We start from the raw sequence: 26518 nt of genomic DNA, 5'->3' as shown, positions 1-26518 counted from the left end.
CCTTCACGAAGGCACCCGGGGCCTCTGCTGAGAGGCCCTCCCTGCAGAGGGGAACTAGGCACCATTCCCGCTCCCCGGGGCACCCTGCTGCTCCTAGGGTGTGTTGTTCCCTGGTGTTGCTAATAAAGGCGTCCCATTCCCATCCCCAGCCAGGGAAATTAATTTAGATTGGATTTTATCCTGTGAGGGCTGCCCCCCTCCTTTGTGTCATTACCATAATGAGATGGAAGTGGCACGGTGGTTTAACGACATTAGCCAGGAGAGTGTGTCTGTGTGGCTGAGGCAAGTGAGGCTGGGAGCAGGGTGGGGGCCAGGGGCAAGGCTGCGGGTGCTCTCTGCGAGGAGCCTGGGTACTCTCGCCCTGCTGGGTCCAGGCAGGGTGACGGGCACACACTGCAGGGAGCATGTCTAAGAGCAATGGCCCGAGCAGGCCTCCAGTGGGGATGCGGCCTGAGCGCTCCTCAGAGGTCAGGGCTGAGACCTATTCATGTTCCAGGACCAGGGACCATGCAGGCAAGGCCCCTGGCCCAATTCAGGCCCCCTTCCTTCTCTCCTCCCTGGAGGGGGAGGCAGGGACCCCTGTTGGGGCGGCTCTGTGTCCAGGGCCTGGGATGCACCCACCTCCTTTGCTTCTTCTCCAGCTCATGGTTGCGGACCTGCTGGCCCTCCAGGTGCAGCTTGGTGTCCTGCAGCTCAGCCGTCAGTCGCTGGCACTTCTTCTTGAGCTGCTGCAGAGCCCGCTGGCTCTCATCACTGTCTGCCTGCAGGTCTCCGAGCTAGAGCCAGGGTGGGGCATGGGGTCAGCAGCCAGCGAGAGGCCCGGAAGTATGGGTGGAGAAGGGAAGAAGGAGGGAAGTGAAGGAGGGAGGGAGGGACCCAGGGATGAAGTAAGGGACATTCAGGGAATGGAAGACACAAACAATTGTTTGCCCTTGGGTGTCCCCAGCCCCAGAGGCTAACAGGTGGCCCCTGGGGGGCTCGCCTGGCTGTGTGTGGTCCCAAGCCCTCCCAGGAGCAGGCCTCCGCTCCCTCTACCAGCCTCACCCGCCTCTCCAGCTGCCTCTTGTTCTGCTGCTCCACCTCCAGCTTGTCCTCAAACTCCTGCTGGAGCCGCTTCTTGGTGAAGTCCACTTCCCGCATGGCTCGCTCGTATTTCAGGCGCCACTCACCACCTGTGGGGGCGGGGCAGACAAGAGAGGACTGAGCTGCTGAGAGTCCCTGAGAAGGGGCAGAGGGGACCAAGGTGGAGTCAGCCAGAGGGATTCAGAGAGGTCTCCAGAACAACAGCTTCCTCACAAGCCAGGAAAAAACCAGAGAGGATATGTGGCTATGGGTGCTGCCTTCCCCCCAGGTAACCCCCAGACCATGGCCCTCAGACACTGTCATGATCATGGTTGTATAGCCCTCCAAGATAATCCCCTGCATTCACTGGCACCTCCTCTACCTTCTCATCTATTTCTTTCACTGGAGCCTTGCACCCGCTGTAACGGATGGAAGACAGGCCTGGGCCAGGGGGGTGGGGGTGGGGCTGCCCACAGGGGTGGGTATCAAGCTTGCCCCTCAGGCTGCTGCCAAGCTCCTCTGGCCTCACACCCACCTGCATCATCATCATCCACTTCCCCGTTGATCTCAGCTGCGCGGATGAGACGGGCCTCCATTACCTCCATTTCCATCACTTCCATTTGCTTCTTCAGCGCATCATACTGGGTCTAGAGAAGGCAGGCTTATGAGGCTGCTGTCCCACTCAGTTCCAGCCACAGCCCTGAGCCACGCAGACCACAGTCACGTGCTTATCCAGGGCAGACAGTGGTGTCGGGCCACTTGTCCCCAGGGGGGGAGCGGATGGACACCAGGGTGTGGTGGTCACTGGCACAGCTGTCTTCACCCCGGCCCTGCCCTCACCTGCAGCTCCTTCATCTCCTTCTCTGCTCGGAGCCTCTCCGAGGTCTCAGCGTCCAGCAGCTGGGAGGCGGACTCTCCTGTGTTACGTTCATCAGTCAGCTCCGATGTCAGCTCTGAGATCTGGGGATGGGGGGAGGGCGTCGCCACCAGTTGAAATGCTTGCCTCGTTCAGCTGGAACCCCTTGGGGGGAACGGCACCCCCTGGGCCTGGCACCCTGTACAGGTGGGCCAGGTGGCCTGGTGTTGGGAGTCACTCACCCGGGTTTCCAGCCGGTCGCTGTTGAGCCGAAGCTCGTTCCGCTCCTTCTCTACCTTCTCAAGCTTGTTCCGCAGCTGCTGGATCTCCTCCTAGGTCGGTAAAGAGGGCAAAGTGAGCCAGAGGCACTGCGGGAGGGCTGGGGCCTGGAATCTGTACCCTTGGGGTGAAGGAAGCTGATGAAGCTCAGGCCAGAACACAGGGACTAGGAAGCCACTGCCTCCCAGGGGCTCCTATCCCTAGATCCTTCCCTAGATGCTAAGGATGCCTAAGATTTTATACCAAGAGGCTACCCAGCCACTTAGCCAACACCCCAGAGGGACACCTGTTTGATGGGCGTAGTTCAAGGACACCAGCTCTCTGGACTAAATAAAGAGCACTTGGGAGTTTGAGATAAACTGGCAAGGCTTTTGCCCACATGGACAAACTTGTCCTTTCCCATTGGCTTGGCCCTTCCGGGGCTGTTACGTACGTCTTTGTTCCGGATCTGCTCCTCAGACAGCTGTACCTCGATGAGGGGCCGCACTGTGGTAAAGAGTTTCCACCAGGGCCAGTCCTTCACCCCTTTGTTTTTCTTGATGTTCTTCTGCACACAGCGGATGGCCAGGTCCTGGATCTGAGTTGTGTGGTGCACGGCAGGGGTCTTAGTCCCAGGTACAACCAGAATCCCTGCCACCACCACCACCAGCGTGGGGGCCGGACTGCTCCCTCTGGCCACCTGACCCCTGTTCAAACACTCCCTCCGCCACCCCTGGCTCCCAGCCTCTCCCCACCCCTCAAAGAGTGGGCGGCAGAGGGCCTGGCCCTGGGAGCACTGCACTGGGCACTAACAGCTCTGCCGTCATTAGGAATAATTTCATCTGCTTTATTTGCTGCCTGATTATTTCCAGCACCCTGGCCTAGATGTGCTATAAAACCTAATCTTGCTGAAACACAAGAGGCGGCGGTGCTGGCTGTTTTATGGACTTGCTAATAAGAAAAGGAGTCGCTGACACAGCTCCTTAATCTTCATGTAGCAGCCTATGATCCAGAGCCCACCTTTGCCTAGGCCCTGCCCCCCACCCCCGCCCTGGGACCAGGCTGCACGGCCCCAGCGCTGGGCATACCAGCACGCTTGCTGCCCCCCATCCCTGCACCGGCCCAGAGCATGGTGGTCCTGGGAGGTCCCTGCCTCTTCTCCCCCAGCTAACAGAAACTCATAGTCCTTGCAAAACCAGCCTCCTGCCCCAGCATGCCCCCTTGAACTCCTGCCCCCACTCCAGGAACTCAGCTCTACCACTTAGGCTGGGGAGTGGGACGGAGATGTCCCTGGAGCAGCACCTTTTTCTTCTTGAAGTGCTGGCGGGCCAGGTAGCCCCTGCAGGCTGCCTGGAACAAGGTTAGGTTCCTGCTGGTTTGCTCGTCCCGCTGTTCCTCCAGCCGAGCCAACGTGCCAGCCCTGAAGAACACCTATGGAGAATCGGGCCAGATGAAGGCAGGAGACGGGCTCTGGGCAGCCCAGAGGGGGAGCAGGCAGCTGGCAGGAACCCAGCAGGCCTGAGAGGTGGCCCTTGGCTTGGGAAGAACCTGAAAATCCAAGGGAACAAGACAGGAGGGAAGGAGCAAGGAGAGGCCCCAGGAAGGCTGGAGGGAGGAGGGCCAGGCTGGGGGCGGTGTTTTGGAAGGAGAGGAGTAGGGTGGGAAATCCAACTTCAAAGAGAGATAAAAGGAGAGGGAAGTCAAAGGGAAGGAATCTGGGACAAGAAGGAAATGAAGCAGCCACTGCCAAATGGGGACAGGACACCCCTCAGTGACATCTACTATGACTTCTTCCTCCTGGACTGCCAGCGACACCGTCCATGGCCCCTGGGCCCATAGCCCACCGGAGGGCCCACTGCAGGCTCCAGCTGCCTAGGATCAGGTGAAGTGGACAGTGGGGAATGTGTGTGAGAAAAGTCCAGAAGCCATGCACAGAGAAAGGGTGGGGCAAGGAGTAGGGGGCTCCCTCCCTGTACCCTCCCTGCTCAGTTTCATTTTAGTCTCCTCTTTCATGTGCCAACATCCCACCTACACACACACACACACACACACACACACACACACACCCAGGTCTCATGAAAAAGCCAGTGGGGTGGGCGGGGGGGTGGCCCCATCAAGAAACCTGTCATACAGGTTTTGGGGGCTGGAGGGCAGATGTGAGAGGAACCAGCTGGACATCCCCACATCCAGCATTTCCTCTCTCTTTGGTGCTCTGAGCTGGGGCTGGGTAAAATTTTCCCTGCTAGGAGAAGAAGAGGGGGAAATATTTGGTGAGAAAAGACTCTAGGATCCTCACAGAGGGCAAAGGGACATCTGGGTATATGCCCACCTCCACCTTGCCCAGAACACTAGGGGGGCCAAGAGAAGAAGTGAACTTCACAGGAAACACTCAGAACCAATATGTACGGTATCCCCAGGCCTCCCTTCATCAAAGAAGTGGGGAGAGGGCCTATACTTTCTGCTGAGAAAGCTTTGCCTCTGGTGACTCCACAGAAACTCCCCTGGGGCTGGCCTAGGAGAAAGCTAGCTCAGTCCTCTGGAACACGTCCCCAAATCCCACACTGGGCTGAGCGCCTGGGATCTCCCATGGGCCTCAAGCCCTACCTGAGTCTCCATTTCCCACCATGTGTGAGCCTGAGACCCCACCAGGGGGAAGGGAATATCCAAGACCCCCCACCCCCAGAGGTAGACATAGGAGCTAGTGGTCAGCGCACACATCTGACCAGGGCAGAAGCAGGGAGGTGGTGGGTTACGGGATGGAGAGTGGTCCCCATTCGCAGCGTCTCACAATGAGAAGAGAAAGGGTGGTGTAGGCACTGGGGCAGGGAATCTCAGAACTCTCCTGAGCGGCTGTACATTAGTGGGGTTAAGAGTCCTTTTCGGTATTAGGTGAAAGCTCAGAGCCCTCTCCTCTTCTGACATACCCATCCATAGAAATTTTGTACATGCCAAGAGACTCTCAGATCCCCAAAGACCCTGCCTGAACCCTCAGGGTCCTGTGGGTTCAGAGCGAGACCTCCTCCTCTGAAGCAAGGTGACCAACGTGTGGAATCTTTGCTCACTGGCCAGTCCAACCACAGCCTAGAGGCCCTGAAATTTCTCTCCCAGATCAGATGTGAGCAAACATCCAGCTTCGCCCCCAGTTCCTCTCTGAGCAGGAGTGTGCCATGGGGCAGGCCTGCCTCGGCCGGGCACCTGGGATGCAGCAGAGGGTCTGAGATGGTAGCCAGGAAGAGGACCGGCCTGTACAGGCCCTGTCCTGCCCCAGACGTGCCTTGGAGGAGGTGCCACCCCAATGCCAGCCAGCAGCAGCCCAGCCTGCCAGAGGGGCTGGGAACCCGCCCACGAGACCAAGAGGCTGAAGGGAAACCTTGGACTGCAGGCTTCCCAGGGAGGAACCTCAGCTGATAGCCCCTGAGCTCACAGATGATTGGGGATGGAGAGGGCTCGAGTCAGACACAGGGAGACCTAAACCTGAGAAATGACACAGAGTGGGACCACAGAAGACCCAGAGAACAAGGAAAGAAACAGAAAATGATGATCCAGAAATGAAGGAGTAGAGACCAGCAGGGACTTCCAGGGCCCAAAGGAAAAGAGAAAACCAGCAGAGACCCAGACACCCCCAGGGGACGGGGAAGGGCAGGGCAGGACTGAGACTTGGAACACAGAGCAGAGACAACAGAGCAGACAAGAAACCCCAAGGCTTTTCTGAGAGCATCACCTTCTACCTCATGCTCCCCAGGAAACCCAACCCTGGACCTGGAGCTCCTGCCCTCCCCCATGACAGGTGAACAGGTTCAGAACCCTTGTCTCGGCTCCCAAATGCTCTCCCTCCCACCACAGCCCTCGGGGCACGTACGTGGACGTCTGCTGTCAAGCCTCCCGGTTTCAGGAGAGAGGGGCGCGTGGGGCTCCTGTCTGCAGGAGGGACGCTTGCCCGACCCTGGGGTGTGGAGCTCGATGCGGCAGACGGACACCCGGGGCCGGGCGTGCCTGCCTTTTATATGCCGCGTTCCATTCAGATGAGGAACCCGGCTTGTGGGCAGGTGGTGCTGGCACAGCCTCACGGTGTCCTGCTAGCTCTTCTGGGACCCTGGTGGCCCCGGAGAACTCAACAAAGGGGGCCCTTGGACCACTCCAGCCTTCCCGCTTTGTCTAGCTTTCCTCCCTTCTGTCTCCCCGAATCCCCATAGTAGGACTCAGGCCAAGTTCAGGGTCACCTTCCAACCCACTCCCTCCTGACATCACAGGGGTGTTCACAGCACTGAACAAGCCAGTTATTCAGAGGGAGGGAAAGTCGAGTTTGCTGAAGAAGGAGAGGGCCAGCTGTCTGGACAAGGGCGGCTGGAGTGCGAGGGCCTGCCTGGCTTCCTGTAGGGGCAACTCACCCGGCTCAGGCCCATGCAGCAGCTGCTCTTCTCCAGGTCCAAGGACTCCAGCAGCTCCTCCACCGCCTGAAGAGAAAGGCCCCTGTCAGGGAGGCCAGGGACCACCCCCCTCTCCACGCAGGACTCTGCCCAGTCATGACCCTTCCCTATCCTCCACTGAGCCAGTCCGTTACTTATTCTACAAGCACCCTCAGTGGGTATCTGCAGTGTCAGGCACTGTGTCAGATGCTGGGGATGTAGAGATGATGACGAGAGAGACAAGTTATCTTGTTGGAGAGTGACACCAGTGAATTAGCGAAGTACACTGAGGAGAGGCACCTAAGTCAGACAAAGGAACCATGGAAGGCATCCTGGAGGAGGTGCTGCTTATGCTGAGTCTTTAGATAAAGTAAGAAATAGCCAAAGCAGGGGAGAGGGCATTTCAGGCAGAGGGATGGGCATGAGCAAAGGCATGGGGGCACATGACTACAGAATGTGCCAAGGAAACCAGGTAGTTCAATATAGCAGGAGTGGAGGGGGTAGGGCAGCTAAGGTGCAACCAGAGAGGTGGGCAGTAGCCAAAGGGTGAGGCGCCTGTGTGCTTTTAGAGTCCCTGGAAGGTTCTCGCAAGGAGGGACATGATCAGATTTGCATTTTACAGTGATCCCGCTGGTGCATGGTGGGAGAATGGATGAAGATCCCTTGGGCAGTTATTGTGGTAATTCACAGGAGAGGAGGCGAGAGCCTGACCCACAGGGAAGAAAGAGGCGGAAACGCAGGTGCTGTGAAGGAGACAGAGCCTTGCCACATGGGAGGGGACGGAGAAGATGACGGAGGTTTCTGACTTCTGTAGCTAAACAGTTAATGGCGCCATTCTCCAAGGTAGGAAACGGAAGAGCAAGAGTAGGTTTGGGAGGGGATGGGATCAATTTGGTCTGAATACGCTGAGTGTGAGAGGTTATAGGGCTTGTAGGTAGAGAAGTCCAGAAAGCAGCTAGATACAAATGCATGTCTGAAGTTCAGGAGAGAGGCCTGGGCTACAGGTATTGATTTGAGAGTCATCAATACATAGGGGGTAATTGAAGTGATGGGTGTGAATGAGGTTGCCCAGGAAGAGGCTGTAGGATAGAAAGCACAGGTGTCCAAGGAGGGAGTCTTAAAGGAAGAGAGAGACCTCTACTGCAGCTGTAGGTGGAAGAAGCTCAGGGGGCCAGAACACCGTGAAGGAGGGGTCCTCTGCTCAAGGAACCCTCTGGCTCTCTGCAGGGATGCCTCTGGGGGTGACAGCCTAGGCAACAGCCCAGAATGGCTGGGAGGGATCCCTTTTTGCAGCCATGAGGTCACCACCCTGTGCTGACAAGGGGCCCGGGAGCCTCCGGCTTACCCTGGCCCAGGAGGCCTTACCATACCAATCTTCCCCCTAAGAGGGATGTTTGCCCCACCCCTGGACAGCTGCCTGCTGCCAGAACCAGTCTTTGATGTGCAAGTTGAGGCAGAAGGGCCCAGGCATTCCCAATAGTACACCCAAAACATCAGTTCTAATCTGCCACCTGGGAGGCTCTTAGATGACCATCAGAGAGCAGACCCCCCTGCCCCCGCCGACTCTGGCGTCCAGAGAGGGCGCTCTTCTCTGATTCCTCCAGCCCACACCCCAGGCTGCCTTCTCCCCACGGCCACGGCTGGGCCACCACGTGCCCCTGTCCTGGCTCCGGTCAGCTAAAACCAGGAGCCTGAGCAAGGGCCAGCCTGTCTCTCTCTAGAGGAGGAAAGGGAGCTGCTCGGAGTGGGGTCTGAGTAGAGCTCTGAAGCTCAGACCTACCCGCCTTTCATCCACCACGATGTAGTTGCGCCCATGTTTCTTGGTCAGGTGTGGTGCCAGGACGTCGAAGCGGCGGCGGAATTCAGAAAATACCATGTGGTCAGGGTAACCTAAAGAGAGGGTGGCCCAAAACCAGGTCTGTCAGCAACTCGCCTGCTCCTGGTACACCTGATGGCCACTGGCGCCCAGGCAGCACGCAGGGGCATCACTGGAAGGGGAAGAAGCTGAAGGGGAGGAGAGCCTATGGTGGAGGCAGGCCTGGGAAAGAGGGGTGGAGAGGGAAGAGGCAGGTGCGAGGAACAGGAGGCTGTCCTCCAGCGGGATTTCAAGGTTACAAAGGGAACAGGTTCCCTTAGAAGTAAGCAAGCTCCTCGTCAGTGGGGTGGGCAAAAGGGATGGCTGACCACCTGGAAGGGATGCTATGGAGAAGAAAGCCGGATGACCCCGAAGATGCTTTCTAGGCTCCCAGTCTATGACTCTGTTAGAACCCAGAGAGAATACTGTCTTCAGGACTTGGTAAGGAAATAGAAAATAGGGCAACAGAGAGTAACTGAGAGGAAAAGTGCACAGGCTTGGGGTTGGACCCTGGCTCTTCGCATCATGAGACCTTGGGCGAGTCACCCAGCATCTCTGACTCTCGGTCTCCTCATCTTTAAATGGTGGACCTACCACTTATCTTGCATGGTAGTTTTGGGGCTTGAATGAGGAAATGTGTAGAAAGCACAGCGTGGCTCACATAGTGGGTGTTCCCTTCCTTCTTCAGTCCCCTGAAGCAGGATACAGAAAGGTCACCCTTCCTGCTCCCATCCTGACCTTGAGCCCTAGGCCGAGTGACCAAAAGACTTATTAGATTCTCTTTCCCTGAAGAGTGTTACCTCGAGCAGAGATCTCCCTAGGCTTGAGGTGAGGGCAAAGATCAGATGGCTTCCGGCCTGAAGCGAGGTCTGGATGGTGGCCAGGAGGAGGTTACCCTGAGCAACTCGAGGCCACCAGAGCCCATGGCGGAGGACCAAGAGAGGCACTCCTATAGACTCACAGAATTCAAACTGAAAAGGGGTCTTAGACCAGATACAACTCATCTTCCAGGCATGGAAACTGAGGCTGAGGAGGTGGACTGACTGGCTTGCTCAAGGTCACCGAGGCTGCAGATAGAGGCAGAACTGGACTCCAAACCCCGGGTTCTTGACAGCTAGTCGGGGGCTCGCTCCACTACACCGGCCTAGCTACCTCTGGGAAACCCTCCAACTGGGAGATGAGGCTGATGCATGTGCCCGGTAATTGAAACAGGAGGCGGGGGCCGCTGAGGGGCCAAGACAAAGTGAGCTATTGATTGTATCTGAATTGCAATTAAATTGATGGGCCAGGATAGCAGGTCCGGACGCCTGGCATCTTAATTAATCATCAGCACTATCGATGGTGGCTGGGGGCTGGGCGAGGGGAGGGGGGCCTGCCGCCGCTGGCCTCATCGATCTGCTTGTTTGAGTAACGCACATTGATTTTGGTTCAGAGCGGTAACAATCTGGTTTTGAAATAATAAACACCAACTCCATATCAAGACGTGGGGACAGATCAATGATTTATTTAGAGCAGGGCAGGGAGCCTGTTTTGTGGCTTTGGCTGCTAAGGAAAAGTGATGATGTCGTGGGGATGCCTCAAGGGGACCTGGCTATGGGTGGGTGGGACCCTGCCAGTTCTTCTATCAAAAGGAAAAAGGGCAGAAATCTGGCAACCCTTCACTTTTCAGGCAAATGAAGCCCTACTCGAGAGGCATGGACTTGGGAGCTGGTTCACCTGGGTCAAATCTCGCTGTACCACTCATGAGCTGTGTGACCCTGGGCAAGCTACTTAACCTCTCTGAGCCTCAGTCTCCTCAGCTGGGGATGGTACTAGGACCTACATCTCATGAGATTGTTGTGAGAATTAATGACTTAATGTCTATGATGAGTTCAGAATAGTGTCTGGTGTACTGTAAATACTCTAAAGATGTGAACTACAGTTGGCCCTCAACATGAGAATTCAGGGCGCTGACCCCCTGTGCAACCAAAAAACCAAGTATGACTTTTAACTCTCCCCCCCACAACTTAGCTACTAATAACCTATTACTAACCGGAAGCCTTACCAATAACAGAAACAGTCGATTAGCACATTGTCATGTGATATGTGTAGTTTATACCGTATTCTTATAATAAAGTAAGCTAGAAGAAAGCAAATGTCATTAAGGAAGTCACAAGGGAGCGAAAAGACAGGCATAGTACCATACTACAAGAGGTCCATGTGTAAGTGGGTCCGCAAGTTCAAACCCAGTTGGGTCAAGGGTCAACTGTGCTATTACTCTTGCCCTCTCCATCCCCTCCTCCAGAGGGGCCCATAAAAGGGGTCTGTCTGACCTTTCTGAGGAATTTTAGGAACTTCAGAAAGATTTAGCACCTCATTTCTCAATGGGGGTGCAGCCCAGCCACCGGCCTGCTCTCGGAGGTCGTTAGCACCACTGAGCAGATGGCTAATGGCTTACGATGGCTTATGTGGCTCATGGCTCTGCTGTGGGCAGAGCAGGGAAGGGTGAAAGAGGGAGCTATGAACAGGGCACACGGGGCAGGGAGGGGAGGGGTGAAGAGGACTGGAATAGAGAAGAAGGGGGTCAGCCAGGTGGAAGGAGAAGAGAAAGGAACAGTCTGGGCTGGAGAGACCCCCACCGAGCAGGCACCGGAGCAGAAAAGAGATCTAGGGCCGGGAGGGGGAAGCAGCACCCCTCTAGCCCCTTGTCCCCATCTGGGGGGTGGGGAGGGGCAGGAACTGGTTCTAGAAAAGAGAAGCAGGAGCTGAGAGGCCCCACCTTGGCGGTACATGCGCATGGCGTCAAGCAGGCGGGAGCCTCGGATCTGGGCACGGAGCAGGGGCACGTCTAGCTGCAGGAGCCCAGCCTCGCAGTGGTCCCCCGAGGGCAGGTCCAGCTCGCTGCTGCTGCTGACTCTGCGGGAGGACGCGGCGCGAGGCTCCCCGGCCCAGCCCTCTGCCACAGGCAGGAAGCAGTGCACGAAATGCAGCTTTGACTTCTTGATAGTGTCTATGAGGGCGTCCTGCCAAAGGGAAAGGGACTGGCCTCAGTGGATTCTGATGGCCCGGCCGGTGTCCAGGAAAGCCAGGACTGGTGTCAGCATTTCTGCTCCCCACGGGATGGCAGGTGCCCCACCAAGGGCCAAGACATGCCAAGCCTGGACGGCTCGGCCCTCACTAGGCCTGAGAGGCCACTCAGGCAGTCGTACCAAAAGGAGGACTAGAAAAGGGCGCAGTCAAGTCAGAGTGGGACAGTGAGTGGGTACCAGATAGGCTGAGCGTGCCCAGAATGGACAGAGAAGCCCCAATGGGGCCCCGGAGCCAGGACAACACTCACCACCTGCAGCTTAATCTGGATGCACAGAGACTTCTTCTTGACAGCCGCCATGCCCGTGGTGAAGGTCTTCCGCATGCTGGTGGCCCGGCGCAGCGCCAGCTGCGAGCCGCCCTCCAAGCCTGCGATGGAGCCTGACAGCACCGTGGCGCTGCCCGCCCGGCCCAGAAACAGGTTGCTGATGATTTTCCTGCCCGAGGTGGAAGGGCGAAGGGGCGAAAGAAGTCACACTGAGAGCGTAGGCAAGGCCGTTCCTTCTCCCAGGTCCTAAGACACCCCCCAGACCCCCATATCGCCATGGCCAGGGGCTGCATGTTTCGCACCCTAGAGGGAAATTGTAGAGAAATCTCCGAACAGGAAGAAGTGACAACCTCTGGGGGGAGGTAGACAGAAGCCCAGGGGTAGGCAGGCATTGAGCAGAGCGGAGTGATCTGTTCTTGTCCATCACCAGGGAGGGCAGAGGTCCAGTGTGGCAGGAGAGACTAAAGCCCAGCACCCCCTGCTGTACCCCAGAATCTGCATGTGACATTTACTGGTTGTTATCTGAGCCCCACCCCGCCCCTCAACTGGGCAGGAAGTTTTGTTGTATTCATTGCTATCTGCCAGGCACCCAGAAGAGTCTGTCACAGAGCAGGTGCCCAATAATTATCTGCTAAATGAATGGATAGATGACAGGCCTTATATGACTGAGGGAGTTCTAAGGCTATCCTGCCTTCTTTTTTTTTTTTATTAAAAATTTTTTTAATGTTTTATTTATTTTTGAGGAGGGGAGAGGGGCAGAAAGAAAGGGAGACAAAGAATCCGAAGAAGGTTCCAGGCTCTGAGCTGTCAGCACAGAGCCCAACATGAGGCTTGAACCCATGAACCATGAGATCATGACTTGAGCTGAAGTCGGATGCCTAACTGACTGAGCCACCCATTCCTGCCTTCTTTTAAAGTTCTTTATTTTTATTTTGTCTTAAGTAATTCCTACACCCAACATGGGGTTTGAACTCACAACCCTGAGATCAAGAGTTACATGCTTTTCTGACTAAGCCAGGCACTCCATTTTAAAGATTTTGTCTTTGTATTTGTTTTTGTTTTAGTGTGTGTGTGTGTGTGTGTGTGTGTGTGTTTACTACTCCTGTCTTCTTTGAAGAATGCAGAGGTGCTATTCAAATTTCAAACTACAGGTCCCTCCAACCATATTGATCCCACTTCTACTCCAGGAGGCCACCCCCAGGCCCTCAAGACCAATTGGCCTTGGCCATCACCTCCCAGGAAGTAGAGGTTATCAACCCTGCTAGCGAGAGGGTCTCTGAGACCCGGGGGCCCAAAACCAGCCGTGGGGACGGGATGTGGCAGAGTGAGTGGTGTCCTTACTTCTGGGAGTCCTGCAGGAGCCGGGGGGCATTCTGGGTGGCCGGGTTCTGTTTGGTGTAGCTCAGCCAGCCAGCTACATTGTACTCCACCCAGTTGGTGCCATGACTGTGACCCAGGAGAAAATGGTGTGGTTTGCTGCTGCGCAGGAGGGGGCTTTGGCCTGAGGGTGGGAGAAGGAAGGTTCAGATGACCAGGGCACAGGCCCACAAAAGCCCAGGGACTTGGTGAGCCCTTCCAGACAGTTCCACCTAGACCCATATAATAGGGGATCCTCCCTCTGGGGGCACCACCTACCTTTCTTGTCCCCTTCCTGGGGGCCATAGTAGGAGAAAAGGCGTGCCAGGAGGGCATCCTCAGTGGCCCCTGGCACCAGTGCCTCTTCTTCCAATAGCCACAGCAGGCCCCTCGCCTCGTCGGTGCGCGCCAGGGAGCGGACCTATGGAGAAGTGAAGAGATGCCCCTGTGTCACACGGAGCCCCTGGCCCGACCGCACACTATGCACACACTACACACATGCATATGCATCGTGGCTCCTGCCACTCACGGCTGACACCCTGTGGAGCAGCTGCACAGCAAGGAGAAAGAGGGAGCCGGAGAGAGATTAGAAAGAAAAGCCAGCAGCAAAATATAACTATATACTCAGAATCATGTCCAAAGTCACCCAAGTCTGAAGCCTTCTTTTTTAAAATTTTTCTAATGTTTATTTATTTTTGAGAGACAGAGGACAAGTGGGGGAGGGGTGGAAAGAGAGGGAGACTGAATCTGAAGCAGGCTCCAGGATCTGCGCTGTCAGCACAGAGCCCGACGCGAGGCTCAAACACATGAGCCATGAGATCATGACCTGAGCTGAAGTCGGACACTTAACTGACTGAGCCACCCAGGTGCCCCCTTTTTTTATTGTTATTTTTTTAAATGTTTATTTACTGAAGTCTTCTTATTAACCATCCTCACCCTCCTGGAAGTGAGCCCAGGTGGCCCTCACTCCCTGGGCATCACCTCCAGGGCAGACTAAACGAGATATAGTCTGGAAGGTCCCCTGGCAGAGGGCATGGCCCAAAGGAAGCTGTCCACGGTGATGGTGGTGGGGTCAACCCCAGGCACCCTGGTGGAGGGGCAACATGGAGAGTGCTCAGAGCATGCAGGGGGGATTCCCACAGGATCATAAACTCGAGTGCCCAAATCGTAAGACAGGTGCCGTAATAGATGTAACAGATAAAATGGGTGGAGTTGGAGTGACCGCCTAGCAGGTGTCCCATCTGAGGGAAACAGCCACCAATCAGCTGCAGCCAATTTCTGTCCTAGAGGAACACTGGCCTAGGGCAGGCAAACCCTCCAGCTTTTCAAGAGGAGGTGGAAATACTGAATTCTGGTTCCCAACACCCTATGCAGGCCACACAAACCGGGCCTGTGGCCATACCTGTTCTGATGCTGTCTTTTCTCTGGCATTTCCAAGTCTTCCTTGAGCAAGAAGAGGAACTGCCCCCATACCCCATGTTCGTCTGGCCCTTAGGGACTGGGCAACAGGAGAAGTAAGGAAAGCGCCATTTTCCCTTTCTTTGAACCCAGCTGCCTGCATCTCCCCTCCCCCCACCCCATGGCTGCAGAATGTGGCCAAGGACTGATAGACAGGCAGCTAAGGTCCCAGAGTGGCTGGAGCTGCATGGCAGGAGGGGCCACGAAGGACAGAGTGCAGCAGGCTCAGCACTGAGGGGTCCCTGTGCCCAGAGGCACTAAGGCCCATCAGATAGGGAGAACAAAGAAGGGAAAGGATCCTAAGTCCCATTCAAACATAGTCTGAGCCACTGCCACTGCTGAGCTGAGAGGACTGACTTGCTCACATCTCCAGGGAGTGGCAAAGTCTCTCACGGAGGCCAGCGCAGGAACCCAGGTGTCAGGAAAAGAAATGCCAGCTTCCCTGGGGAGACACGGAACTTGGGCACTTTAAGTACTTGTCCCAGGGGCACACTCACTCTCCCTGGGGCCCACCTCCTTGCTAGCACAGCAGGGTCTTCCCATAAGGAAGAGGGAGAGGGAGGCAAGGCTCAAAGCCCAGGAGGGGAGCAGCAGCCTAACAAAAATGCCAATTCTCTAGTCAAGTGCCTTATGAAACTTCCCTAACTGAAGACAATCAGCAAATGCCAAGTGTTTGTCAGGCCAGCCGGTCCCCCAGGCAGCAAAGTGCCCAAGACACTAGTCCAAAGGGTGACAAAGCCTGTCCCTAAGGTTGAGGGGTGAGGGCTCACATGTATGGTGAGGCACAGGTACCCTGTCTGCACAGACTGCTCACCCACTCTGCTTGGCTGCACCAGTCTCTTGGGGACAGTGAGAGGGATGACTCTGTCCTCTGGGTCCAGCCAAGCCCTCATCACCGAGGAGGAGACACCAGGGTGCCTGGCTCAGCCAGTCACAGGACAGGGCCTGAGCCTGAGGTGGTAAGGGAGGACGTCATACCTTCCCACCTGGCTCAGACACCTGAGGCTAAGGCTGTCACTGCACCAGGGCAGAAGGAAGCGCCACTTCCTGGCCAGACGAGCCGGAGCAGCAGCAGATTACAACAGCAAGGGCTCGATGGAGGTTGCAGAACAGACAAGGGGAGAAAAGGCCAGCCCAGGCCCTCGCTGGAGTTCCTACCAGGGACTGATGGGAGGCTTGGTCCACAGCTGCCACAGAATCATCCGTGGCTGGCTCTAAGTCGTCAAATGCCAGCTCAATGTTCTCCTAGGAAGAAAGGGAGAGGGGTCGTGAGCACAGGTCATTTGAAGGGTGCAGTCCCAGGTGGCAGCCAGGAGGGGGCACTGGGTGGGCAAGTCTAACCTTCCATCCCTCTCCGGAACGTTCCTCTAGCAGCCCGACTGACCGACTGAGAGTTTACCACCTCCCAAGGCACCACATGGCAGTTTGGGACAGCTAAAATTCTTTTAACCTTCTTCAATACTGAGCTAAAGTCACATGTTCCTGTTGTCTGCACCAGCTGATTAGACTACGCAGAATACGCCTACTCTCGATTTCACACAATCACCCTTGAAACACTTAAAGACAGCTGTCATTTGCCTTCTGAATCTTCTCTCATCCAAGATAAACATGCTCCCCAGTTCATTCATCTCACCTCCGCATGAGGTGGGATTTCTAGATATTGTCTCATGTGGGGCACCCTTTCGTGAAGGGGCCCTAGATAATCACCACCTTAACAGATCAGGAGACAGAGAGACAGGGAAGGCCAGGCCTGACACACATGGAGGCAGGAATTCATGGGCCTAGGGGGGTGCCTTGAGGGTGGGCAAGGAGGGGTTCTCAAGGACCCTAAATGCAGGTGCAGCTTCTTAGAGAGCAAACCCCACAAAGTAAGAATGCAGTCTGGGCCAGGACACGACTGCCACTCCAGAGAACACAGAGAGACAGAAATGACAGAGCAAAAGCGAGAAAAGGGAGCCACAGTGGGGAAGGTGGTGTCTTCTCTCTCCACAGATGCCTTCCCTGAGGGTGCCAGGGAAGTGAGGCTGGGGGCCAGGGTGAGGTGGGGCGGGGGCAGGCAGAGGCAAGGTCAAGTGCTACCTCCTTGTATCTTTCTAACTCCTGCACAAAGGTGCGCTCGTGGAAGAGTCTCTGCAGCCGGTCCTGGGTGTAGTTGTGGCATAGCTCCTCAAAGGAAGCTCCACGGGCCGACCCACCCTGCTCAGGGTTCTGGAAGCCCGGAGTGTCCACAATCATCATGGAGCAGAGTGAGTGCTGGCTGGACTTGAGAGCCCTTCACAGGGAAAGCCTGGGTCAGAGCTGGTTGGGGCAGTACCACCAAGAATACCCAACTGGTCTGCCCGTGGTGCCTAGGCAGCCCTGTTCTGCCCCAAGCCAGCTCTCCACCCCTGCCCAGGTGCCCAGGACCCTGGTGGGGAGGATGTACCTCCCCCCGGTGGCGGAGAATGGCTCTGCCTCTGCAATCACACCAGCACAGAGGCATCAATGGACTCCCACTTTTGTCAAGGCAGGAAGCTGGTCAGCTCGTGGGCCTTGCCTGGCACTCACCTGTTCACCAGGGAGACGAGAAGGGTGAAGAGCTCACTGTAGAGGCCAGATGCCATGCCCTCTAAGCACTCCAGTGCACTCAGTTTGGGGCCTGCGGGGCAAAAGCATTAGCTCTACCTCCTGCCCCCTTGGCATCCCCTCAGGGTATGCTCTCTATCCACGAAGGGTCAAGTCAACATGGGGCCCTGGAGCTGGGCCTCTCCCTCTGATGCAAGCCTCTATTCACCCCATCAGTCTCCCCATGCCAGAGAAGACAGCAATGAGCCCGGGATGAGGCCTTGCAATCACATCCACCACCCAGGGGGCTCCGGGTACCTGTGCCATCTCCCAGGCTGCTCTCCTCAGGGCCCTGGCGGAAGGAGGTGGAACGCTGCAGGGTGCCACCCTTGTGTTGGTGCTTGAAGATGGCTGAGGAGAGCTCCTCCAGGCTGCAGCCCAACAGGTACGCGGCCTTCTGGGCCCACTCGTGGCGGGCAAACTGCTTTCGCCCGGCTGCAGGGTAGAAAAAAGGATATGTCCATCTTGAGTCTTTCTCCTTAGTCCACTTGACGACCACTGTGCCCTTTGACTCCTATAGCCAAGAACTGGGGACTGAACATCTTCTGGAGAAAAACTAGCCCTGGTGACACCAGAAGGGCTTTGGGAAAAACAGGATGAGACAGCAGCTGCCCGCAAGCACTTCCAGTGTCCCCTGCCCATAGTGAGAAGGAGCAGGTCCTGAAAGAGGAGGTAACTCCACACCACTGCCACCAGAGGGCGCCAACGCAGGTTTAACTATCATTTTTTAGAGGGCTTGGCCTCAGGGGTACCAGCTTGGGGTGCGTCAGACAGAGGATGAGCTAGCCACCTATAATGAGCACAAGAATCACTTGTGCCTGTGGGGGACACATCATGGGGGAATACCAGTGCCTGGCCCTTACCTCGAGGCATCTGCCAGGGGAGACCACAAACACCCACCCATGCCCACCAGTGGGGAAGTGGAAAGAGCTGCCAGGGAAAGGGAACAGCCCACGCAGACAGACGGGCCTCAGCCAACATGTGTCTAATCACAGCAATTAGGGAAAGCTAACAAGAAACGAGGTTTTACCTTCAGCAGCTTCTGTAAGGCAAAGGACCAGCATGCAGCATGCAAAGAAAAACAGCGTGTTAGCAAACAGTCATCAACTGAGCCCGTCAGGCCCCCAGGAAGGGGCCGTGGGGGCGGGGGGTTGTGAGAATGAGCAGGCAAGAAAACACAACCTCGTTCAGACTCAGAAACACAAAAATATACACATTTGCATGCACACCATCTGAAAGGAGTGTGTTCGTGGATGTAATTGTACTGTCATAGAGACCTACAGATACTACACACACACACACACACACACACACACACACACACACACACACACACGTGCGCACATACATACACACATCCTCTGGGAAATACTGGGACCTCTGAGGAGGTAACAGACCCTGCTCGGCAAGGTCCATGTGCTGACACACCCAGGGCTCTCGGCTTGCAGCCAGTGCCGAGCACAGGGTTATAGGACACCTGGGCTTGTCACCGCCTCAGTGCGAAAGAACTTCCGAGAGACACAGCCACACGCCTACCCGTCTGCCCACCTACACAGTCTGGAGACAACTTCTTTAACTAAGAGCCTGCTTCCTCTTTGGCAGGGATGCCACCTGCTGGGATCATAACGAACCTAACATCTAAATGCCTGGTCCTCCATACACCCCCCCCTCCCTCCCCAGAGCCTGGGGCTCTTCACATCCCAGAGGAACATGAAGCCAAGGCCCAAGCCGGTGTTCGAGGCAGCATCCCTCTGAGAAAGGGGAGAAAGGGGCAAAGAGGTGCTCAGAGTGCCAGCCATCAAGGTAATCTCAGAAGGAGGCAGCAGGGCACTTCCGGAAGCCAGACAAAGCTCTAGCCATTCTTTCTCAAGCCCTCAAAGCCAAGTGCGGAAACCACAGCCCTCTCATTACCACAGTGCCTGCTGCCCCCTAGTGGCCCCCATCTGGACATGCAAGAGGAAGAGACGCCTTCTACCAAACCAGTGAAGAAAAGGGAAGACTCAGGGAAAACTGGCCTGGGAAAGCCCCAAGAAGCGAGCTCACCCTACCCCATCTAAGTCCCTTGGAGGGAGGCTGGAGAGGTCCCAGGATATGGAGGCAAAACAAGTAGAAGCAGCTATGCCTGGGATCCTGAGAAGCCTCACAACCAGCAGGCACCTTCTCCCCCCTCAACCTGGGGCTTCTCCCAGGCCAGTCCCCTCCGTTGTCAATCCCAGCCCCCAGAGAGAGCCCAGGGCAAGCACCAAGACAGGACAAGGTGGCCCCTACACCCCAGGGAGGGGTCAAGGTCAGTTACCCGCTTGCTCCTCGGGGGCCTCTGTCAGGAAGGGAACAAGAAGGAGAGTTATTCCAAGGGGACTGCTGGGAGTTAGGGCCCTTCTCTTTCCTCTCAGCCTCTGGATCCCACCCTCCCCCCACCCCCCAACCCTTCACAGTGCTCTGCATTACTGCCATCCAAGTCCAGGGGCAGAGATCCTTCTCTGGGTGTCAGAGCCTCCTGCACACGCAACAGAGGGTGATAGCAGACATGTCTGCTGGGTGAGGATAAGCCACAAGTGGCAGGGTCTCCACAGCTCTCCCGGGCAAGGAGCCAGGCTGTGGGGACCCATTGCAGGTTACCTTTGGTGGCGCCTGCAGCCCCCAGGTGGTAGATGGCAGCCAGGATGAGCCAGCAGGCTTTCTGTTCATCTGGAGAGATGCCCAGCACCTTCATGGCTGTCTGCAGCTTACTGAACTGCTGAGCCGCCTTCTGCTTCTCCTCAGGCTGCAGGGACAGACGGGCACATTGGCATGGCACCTCGGAGGAGCCATCCCTCCCCGCATACCCCACGCTTCTGGACCCTCGTGTAGGGCAAGCCTGGGGAGAGCCGCCTGGCTGAGGCCAGGCTCCTGCTACTCCCACGGGGTTTTCCAGGCCACTTGAGGCTTTCCCTTCTCCCAAGGCCCGGGACTGCCAACCCAGTCCCCGTAGGCCCCTCACCTTGGCCAGTGGCACAATCCCAAACACATTGTTCTCTGCCAAGTGGTTCAAGTGGAGCTCTGTCCTAGGGGCACAAATGAGGCATCAGCACAGTGATTGGTCCCCATGCCAAGGTCATCTCCCTACCAGGGTGGAGACAGACAGATCCAGCTTCCAGACTCTCAGTCCGGTCTGCCCATCAGGCCCTGCTGTCAGGCCAGCTGCCGCCACCTTCCCTAATTGGCCTGGATGCCTGGTCAGAGCACTGGCCTCCCTAGGACAGCCCATCAGAGGTGCTCTGGTGAGAGTGTCCAGACGGACCCCTGAAAGAGAGCAAGGAATCCGCCTGAAGTGCAAGTCCAGCCAGGACAGAGACCAGGTTCTCAGGTACAAGAAGGGTTAAAGAGGATAATGTTCTGGGGTTGCTTGCTCAGCCTTATCATGTATCCTTTTTGTCAAAGAACAAAGACAGCACGTCTGAAGGTCTAAAGGGAAGAGCCTGGTAGACGAGCAAACATGGGGAGCAGCTTGGAGGGCACAGGAAAAGGCCCAGGCTTTGGGCTCCAATATGAGCTCAAATAACAGCTCAGCCCCGCACTAGCTGTGTGACTACAGGCAAGGCCCTGACCACCTGCATCTTGGCGTGCTTTCCTCTGCAGACCTGGATGTGTCAGCGGTCGTGGCCTGACCCCGGGAACACGGGAGCATCAAGTGTCCCCTCCCCCCCACATAGTCGGGACTCTGCCCGGGACTCAGGAATTCCTGTGGGGTATCGCCCATGGCTCATTCATCTCACCATCCCCAGTGAGCTCAGAGCCTAACATTATAAAGCATACAGTATGGGATGCAATCAAGTGACAAGGCCCAGGAGCCACCAAGGAGCTAGAATGCAGAGCACCCTGCCCTGTTGCCTTTGTCCCATCTCACCTGAGGGTGCCATCCCCACAGGCCAGCAGGTAGTAGAAGACATTGAATGTGGCCTCACTGGCTGGGCGTCGAGCCACACGCAGCTTCTCCAGAAGCATCGTCTATGGCACAGCATGGAGGGTGTGGGCAAGGAGGGTGTTTCAAGGCCGAGCTTCTCCCACCCCACACCATAAAGAGCAAGGCCCATGGGAGCAAGCAGATGCAGTTCCTCTCAACCAAAGGCCAGATCACCTCAGGGTCAAATGTGGGGCAGAAACCAAGGCCAGGGGGAAGGAGATAGGCCCAGCTCTCGGAGGGCCCCAGGCCCCAGGCACAGGCTTCTCAGGGAGCTGGGCACTTTGTGGAGAGATACTTCATTTAGCATGAGAAGGGGTCTGCCTCGGCTGGAACTTACTGACAAGCAAGTTTTACTTGGGAGAAATGAGCCTGAGAGAAGCCTCTGAACGCAGCGCCAGGGCCCCAGAAGTAGGGTACAGCTAACCCCAGGGTTGGGCAGGAAGTGAGCCATGACCCACCCGGGGCAAGAGGAATGGGGGCAGAAGACATGGGCGCAGAATGGTGAAAGCTCAGGGCGGAGCAAACCATCCCGGCTGGAACCAGGTCCATTCTGCCGGGGTAGAATCCCAGCAAAATGAGGCGCAGGAGAGAGCCTGAAACAAGGCAGCCAGTCTCTTAACCACCCTGAGAGTCCCCTCACCTGGATGGAGGCTGAGGCCACCTGGCCAGCTTGGTCAAAGTCCAGGGAGAGGATCTGGGAGAAGCGAGTGGCGTTGCCGTTCATGATGGTGGGGCTGTTCCCGAAGGCTTCCAAGAGGCTGTACAGAGCCTGCCACTTCTCCACTGCAGGACATAGGCCCAACAGCCATCAGGAAAGCCTCCAAAGGCCCAGCCCACTGCCCCAGTGCCCAAAGGCTCAGACTTACTCAGGCCTGACTGCCCGGGGACAGAGGGGTTTTGAGGGCACAGAGAAACCAGGGAGAAAAAAGCTGATGCCTATGAGGCGCTTCCATCCCCACCCCTTCTCCGTGTCTCCAGGTGGCCTGTCTCACCAGAAAACACCTTGTTCCCACTGGTGCCTGCGACGGTGGCCAGGTACTGCACCAGATGCTGGCAGCTGGTGGTCTTGCCACTACCGCTGCTGCCCAGGAGGACGATAGACTGGTCCTGGCGGCTCATCAGCATTGCCCTGTATGCGGTCTGGGCCACGGCATAGATGTGGGGTGCCATGTCCTCCCGCCGACACCCCTTGAACATGTGCATCACCTTGGGTGGGGGGGGGAGGATAGGGGGAGGTTCTTAGCTGGTCCCACTAGGACAGTCCTCACCCCCCAAGGTCCATATCTTTCTGGGCCTTTCATGGTAAGGGGGCTGTTGAGGGATTCCCAGGCTAAGGCCTTGCATAGAAAGGCAGCTACTAGCCCACTCCCGGCCTCTGTAAGAGGTTAGGGGGAGGGCTTCATGTCCTCACCCCTTGAAATGACTCCACTTTCAACGGTGACAGTGGACAAGAGCCCAGGGGGATGCCAAAGGGAAGGGACAAAGCCAGGGGAGATGGGGTAGGTAGTGTGTGGGTGGGTCCATGGGCAGCCTGGTCGCCTTGTGGGTGCCACACCTTCTCAGAGTACACGGCAGGGGCCCCCCGGGGGCTGAGGACAAGCAGGCTGGGGCCGGCGTACGTGTGCAGCAGGCTAGCACCATAGCGCTGGCGCAGCGTGTGCAGGACACTGGATTCATTGAGGTACACCAGCGAGGCCAAATCTTCTAGACGGTCGCAGGAGGGAGCATTAGCCTGTGTGATAGGACAAGCAGGCAGGCACTGAAGAAGCAGAACCTGTCTGCACTACCAGTGGATAGGCCTGCCCTGCCCAGCCCACTTCCCGCGCCCTCCGCCTGCAAACCTTCTCCACATCGTCCTCGTCCACATCCAAGATGGCGCCGTCGTGGTCTAGCTTCACGCGCACCTTGCCTTCCGGCAAGCTGAGCTCCTCAGATTTGAGCTGACTGCCTACAGAGCGGGGACAGATAGTCAGCCAGAGGCCTGGCAAGCCTTCACCACCCTCTTCAGGTCCTTTGTGGTCCTGCTTCTTCCCTACTATATCACTAGCCTCTCCTCACTCACTACCCAGGCCTCACCAGACCTAAAAAGCACACCCAGCCCTGCAACCTGAGAGGCCGTGGGCCACCCCAGACTCACCCAGAGAGAAGCCATCCTTATGGACCAGCCACACCTTCTCTGTCTCATACCAGGCCTCCTCGGCTGCAATCTGCTCCTCTGTCTTCACCTATCAAAGGGAGGGGGGTAATAAACAGTCAGACCTCGCTCTGGAAAAGAGTCAGGACACAAGAGAGGAGACATGTAAGGGGAAGTGCTTCCAGAGGAGCCACCTGGTAAGGGGGACAGTTGGGTGGCAGACACAGAACAGGGGACATTGGAGGTGTCAGAGGAAGAAAGTGGGGAAGCCAAGGGATGCTGATGGTCCTGAGGAGCCCTGAGGACAAGGACACAGAGTTAGGGACCATGCCAGCCTTGAGGGTCTGGAAGGACGGGGGCACTCATAAGTCGAGTCCTGAGGAGAACAGACCATAGGAAAGCAAACCACCAGGTTTTCTCTTCAGCCGCCCTCTTCCCTACCTCCCTGTGAAGCCTGTAGGGTTGTGCTGAGCCCACACCCCTCCCCCTGGGCCAACGCCCACTGCTGCTGTGGCCTCTCATGCCCAGCTTCTGCCTCCAGCTGGGAAAGGGCGCTTCCTCAAGACCCGAGGAGAAGTGTCTACTGTGGGCTTGGTACTGCAAAATGGTATCTGGGTCCTGAATCCTAGTCTTGGCCTGGCCTTCCCTCCAGAGGACACTCTTCTGGGCAAGGGGCAGTGCTCAGGTGCCCACGGCAGCCTTTCCATTCCTCCTCCACAGGCTAAGGCCATAAATTAGCAATGGCCAGACACGTGAGGGGGGCATGGAGGGTGGCAGTGTTCTGTCAGACACAGGAAACCACACGGGTGGGCAATGGAGCAGGTATGAGCCATCATCAGGCTCGGAGAGCCCCCCACCCTCACAAGACCTGGGGCTGAGGTACAGACACCGCTCTGTGATACTGCCCCCCCGGGTGAGGGGTCAGAAAGGATAAGAAAACAATAAATATTTTCTTTGTCATATTTCTTGAAGCTGAAAGAAAAAGAGATCTGGGTTCTACTCCCAGGATGGATTCTGACTTCAGATAACTCTTCCTTGCTGACTGCCTTTCCCCGTTGGAGAGAGAAGGCTAGACTACAAGTGGCCCCCAGGCTCTGGGAATCACGACCAGGGAAATCATCCTTCCAACAGGAGAACCACTATGGGGTTGGCAGCATTTTAAATTGTTAAATGAAGACATTAAAAAAGGGGGGGGGGGGCTAGTTCTTTATATTTTATGTAACTTTATAAAAAAATCAATGTTTTCTTTTTTCCAAATCACATGATACAGGTGAAACATTCGTCTCGACTGGACACATTCTATGGGTTACATGCTTGGAACCTGATGAAGAAGGGGGATATCCAAGGGTCCTGGCCTATAACTAATCCTTCTGAGCTAATTCAAAGAGAGGCTCCCATACTGGCCAGCAGGTGGAGCCAAAGAATGCCACATCTTCTGGCTTGGGAAGGAGGGTGGGAGGTGGGAGGGGCTCCGCCTTTCTGCTTTCTCTACTCAGAGTAAGCAGGATCGAAACACCTAGAGACCAAAACTCTTGCCAGGCCCTTGGATGCCAGTGGTTAAAACCCATGTGCTGCAAGGTCAAAGTCAAATGATGGCACTCAGACTAGACACCTCCCAAGGGCCTGACACAGAACAACCCCATGTCAACCTTCCAGCACTGCCTCCCTCAGTGATCCCCCTCCAGATACAGGGGTTGGAGCCTGAAGCAGAAGGAGGCCTTACACTCCAGCAGGAGGCCCAAGCACAGACACCAGCCCAGGTGCAGGCCAGGGGTGGAAGGTGGTCCCTGGAGGAAGCGGAGGGCTCCTGCAGGGGGCAGGAGCACCCTACCTGGCTGTGGGCAGGAGAGGCGGCCTCAGGCTCCAGCTGCCAGCAGCAAGCAAAGAAGAAAGAGAGAAAAAGAGGGGTGAAGATGAGTCGGCTACTGGCATGATCCCTTCAGCAAGCACTCTCCGGCCGCCCAAGCTGCAGGGTGGAGGCTGGAGGAGCTCAGTGCCAGGATGGGAAGCTGGCCTGGGCAGGTGAACTGTCCAGTCAAGGAGAGGCTGGACCAGGAAGGCGGGGCCCAGCGTGGGGAAGAGACTCTTGTTATCAGCAGACTTCTCAGAGCAGACGCTCCCACCATACCCAGCCACTAGGGCCCCTTGGGTGGCTCTGGCCTTTTCTCCAGGGTACTGGCCCACCTAGCTCCCCTGTAGCTGGCAGACCCCAGAACAGAGGTGTTGCTGGCCTCCAAACACATCAGAGCTGTCACCCCTACACAGAACAAGACCATAGAGCAAGTCTCATGGAACAAGACCACCAGCAACCCCAAGCCTGGGACCCCTTCCTCAAACCCCCCTGTGCCGTTCCCAGATGGGTACAGCACAAGCAAAGTTACCATTCCATCTGTCATCTGCCCAAGAACTAAGGGACTGTGAGTAAATCTTGTGGCCAGATTTGGCCTCTCTTTTTCTGATTACTTGATTGACTGATTGATTGATTGACTGGCTGAGAGAAAGAGATAGAATCGAGCAGGGGGAGGGGCAGAAAGAGGGAGATACAGAATCCGAAGCAGGCTCCAGACTCTGAGTTGTCAGCACAGAGCCCAACACAGAGCTTGAATTCATGAACCATGAGATTATGACCTGAGCCAAAGTCGGATGCTAAACTGACTGAGCCACTCAGGTGGCCCTCTGTCTAATTACTTAAAGACCTTTCTGCAGAGGAAGGGGACCTAGCCAGGCCTTGAACCTTGTCTATATGGAATAAACAAGGTGTTAACAGGCCCCACCCAGGTCTGAAAAGCCAATGCATCAAAAAAGGGGAGAGTCAGCTCCCTGCCTCACTGTCCGCCAGACCCTGGCACCAAGACATGTCCTAAGAGAATAGGGCTAGAGATGGGGGCTGGATCCTCAGCCGAAAGGAGCCTCCTCCCCCAGGCAGAGGGTCTTGGGTCCCCTGGAGGACCAGGCCTCACTGTGCTCAGGCCCTCTGCAGAGCCCTTCTCTTATTTCTTAAGATGAGAAGCCCACACAAGGGCCCCCAGACCACCATGGAGCCATCCTCCCATATTCGGGTGCTCTCCCCCATCCCTCCTGGCACCCACAGTCTGGCTACCAGCCTCGGGAAAGAGGAGTGCCAGGGCCTGGGAACCATACACGAGAGGTGGCATTACAGGAGTTGTGAAGATCCTCTCGAGGCGCTGGTGGGCCTCCTCTGCGGGGGTCAGCCGGACCTCAGGGGCAGCTCCTGCCTAGAGGTTAAACCAC

At 56.4% G+C, this 26518-nt stretch overlaps 1 protein-coding gene across 15 annotated transcripts in view; it reads right to left on the bottom strand.

Annotated features, from left to right (window-relative positions):
* MYO18A (myosin XVIIIA) overlaps nucleotides 1-26518 on the bottom strand; it is an 83370-nt gene that overhangs the window by 20671 nt on the left and 36181 nt on the right. For 5 of the 15 annotated variants that reach the window (XM_029929279.1, XM_029929270.1, XM_029929274.1 and 2 more), the window contains exons 2-29: nucleotides 25098-25133; nucleotides 23270-23357; nucleotides 22974-23080; nucleotides 22688-22864; nucleotides 22125-22338; nucleotides 21773-21915; nucleotides 21076-21176; nucleotides 20170-20233; nucleotides 19809-19953; nucleotides 19486-19506; nucleotides 18220-18231; nucleotides 17448-17624; nucleotides 17133-17223; nucleotides 16665-16857; nucleotides 15744-15830; nucleotides 13407-13548; nucleotides 13113-13272; nucleotides 11754-11940; nucleotides 11196-11439; nucleotides 8363-8472; nucleotides 6565-6630; nucleotides 3479-3607; nucleotides 2631-2774; nucleotides 2161-2250; nucleotides 1903-2022; nucleotides 1598-1709; nucleotides 1045-1172; nucleotides 622-776 (exon numbers count right to left, since the gene is read on the bottom strand). In XM_029929279.1, coding sequence (XP_029785139.1) covers nucleotides 622-776; nucleotides 1045-1172; nucleotides 1598-1709; nucleotides 1903-2022; nucleotides 2161-2250; nucleotides 2631-2774; nucleotides 3479-3607; nucleotides 6565-6630; nucleotides 8363-8472; nucleotides 11196-11439; nucleotides 11754-11940; nucleotides 13113-13272; nucleotides 13407-13548; nucleotides 15744-15830; nucleotides 16665-16857; nucleotides 17133-17223; nucleotides 17448-17624; nucleotides 18220-18231; nucleotides 19486-19506; nucleotides 19809-19953; nucleotides 20170-20233; nucleotides 21076-21176; nucleotides 21773-21915; nucleotides 22125-22338; nucleotides 22688-22864; nucleotides 22974-23080; nucleotides 23270-23357; nucleotides 25098-25133 — 3443 coding nt within the window. Of the gene's footprint in view, nucleotides 1-621; nucleotides 777-1044; nucleotides 1173-1597; nucleotides 1710-1902; nucleotides 2023-2160; nucleotides 2251-2630; nucleotides 2775-3478; nucleotides 3608-6564; nucleotides 6631-8362; nucleotides 8473-11195; nucleotides 11440-11753; nucleotides 11941-13112; nucleotides 13273-13406; nucleotides 13549-15743; nucleotides 15831-16664; nucleotides 16858-17132; nucleotides 17224-17447; nucleotides 17625-18219; nucleotides 18232-19485; nucleotides 19507-19808; nucleotides 19954-20169; nucleotides 20234-21075; nucleotides 21177-21772; nucleotides 21916-22124; nucleotides 22339-22687; nucleotides 22865-22973; nucleotides 23081-23269; nucleotides 23358-24989; nucleotides 25050-25097; nucleotides 25134-26424; nucleotides 26501-26518 lie in introns of those variants that run through there. The other 10 variants (XM_029929281.1, XM_029929283.1, XM_029929276.1 and 7 more) reach the window with 7 other exon arrangements.

This window comes from Suricata suricatta, chromosome 17, assembly GCF_006229205.1.
Source record: "Suricata suricatta isolate VVHF042 chromosome 17, meerkat_22Aug2017_6uvM2_HiC, whole genome shotgun sequence".
NCBI lineage: Eukaryota > Metazoa > Chordata > Mammalia > Carnivora > Herpestidae > Suricata > Suricata suricatta.
Note: the sequence above shows the minus strand (reverse complement) of the source record. Positions and strands in the feature narration are given on the sequence as shown.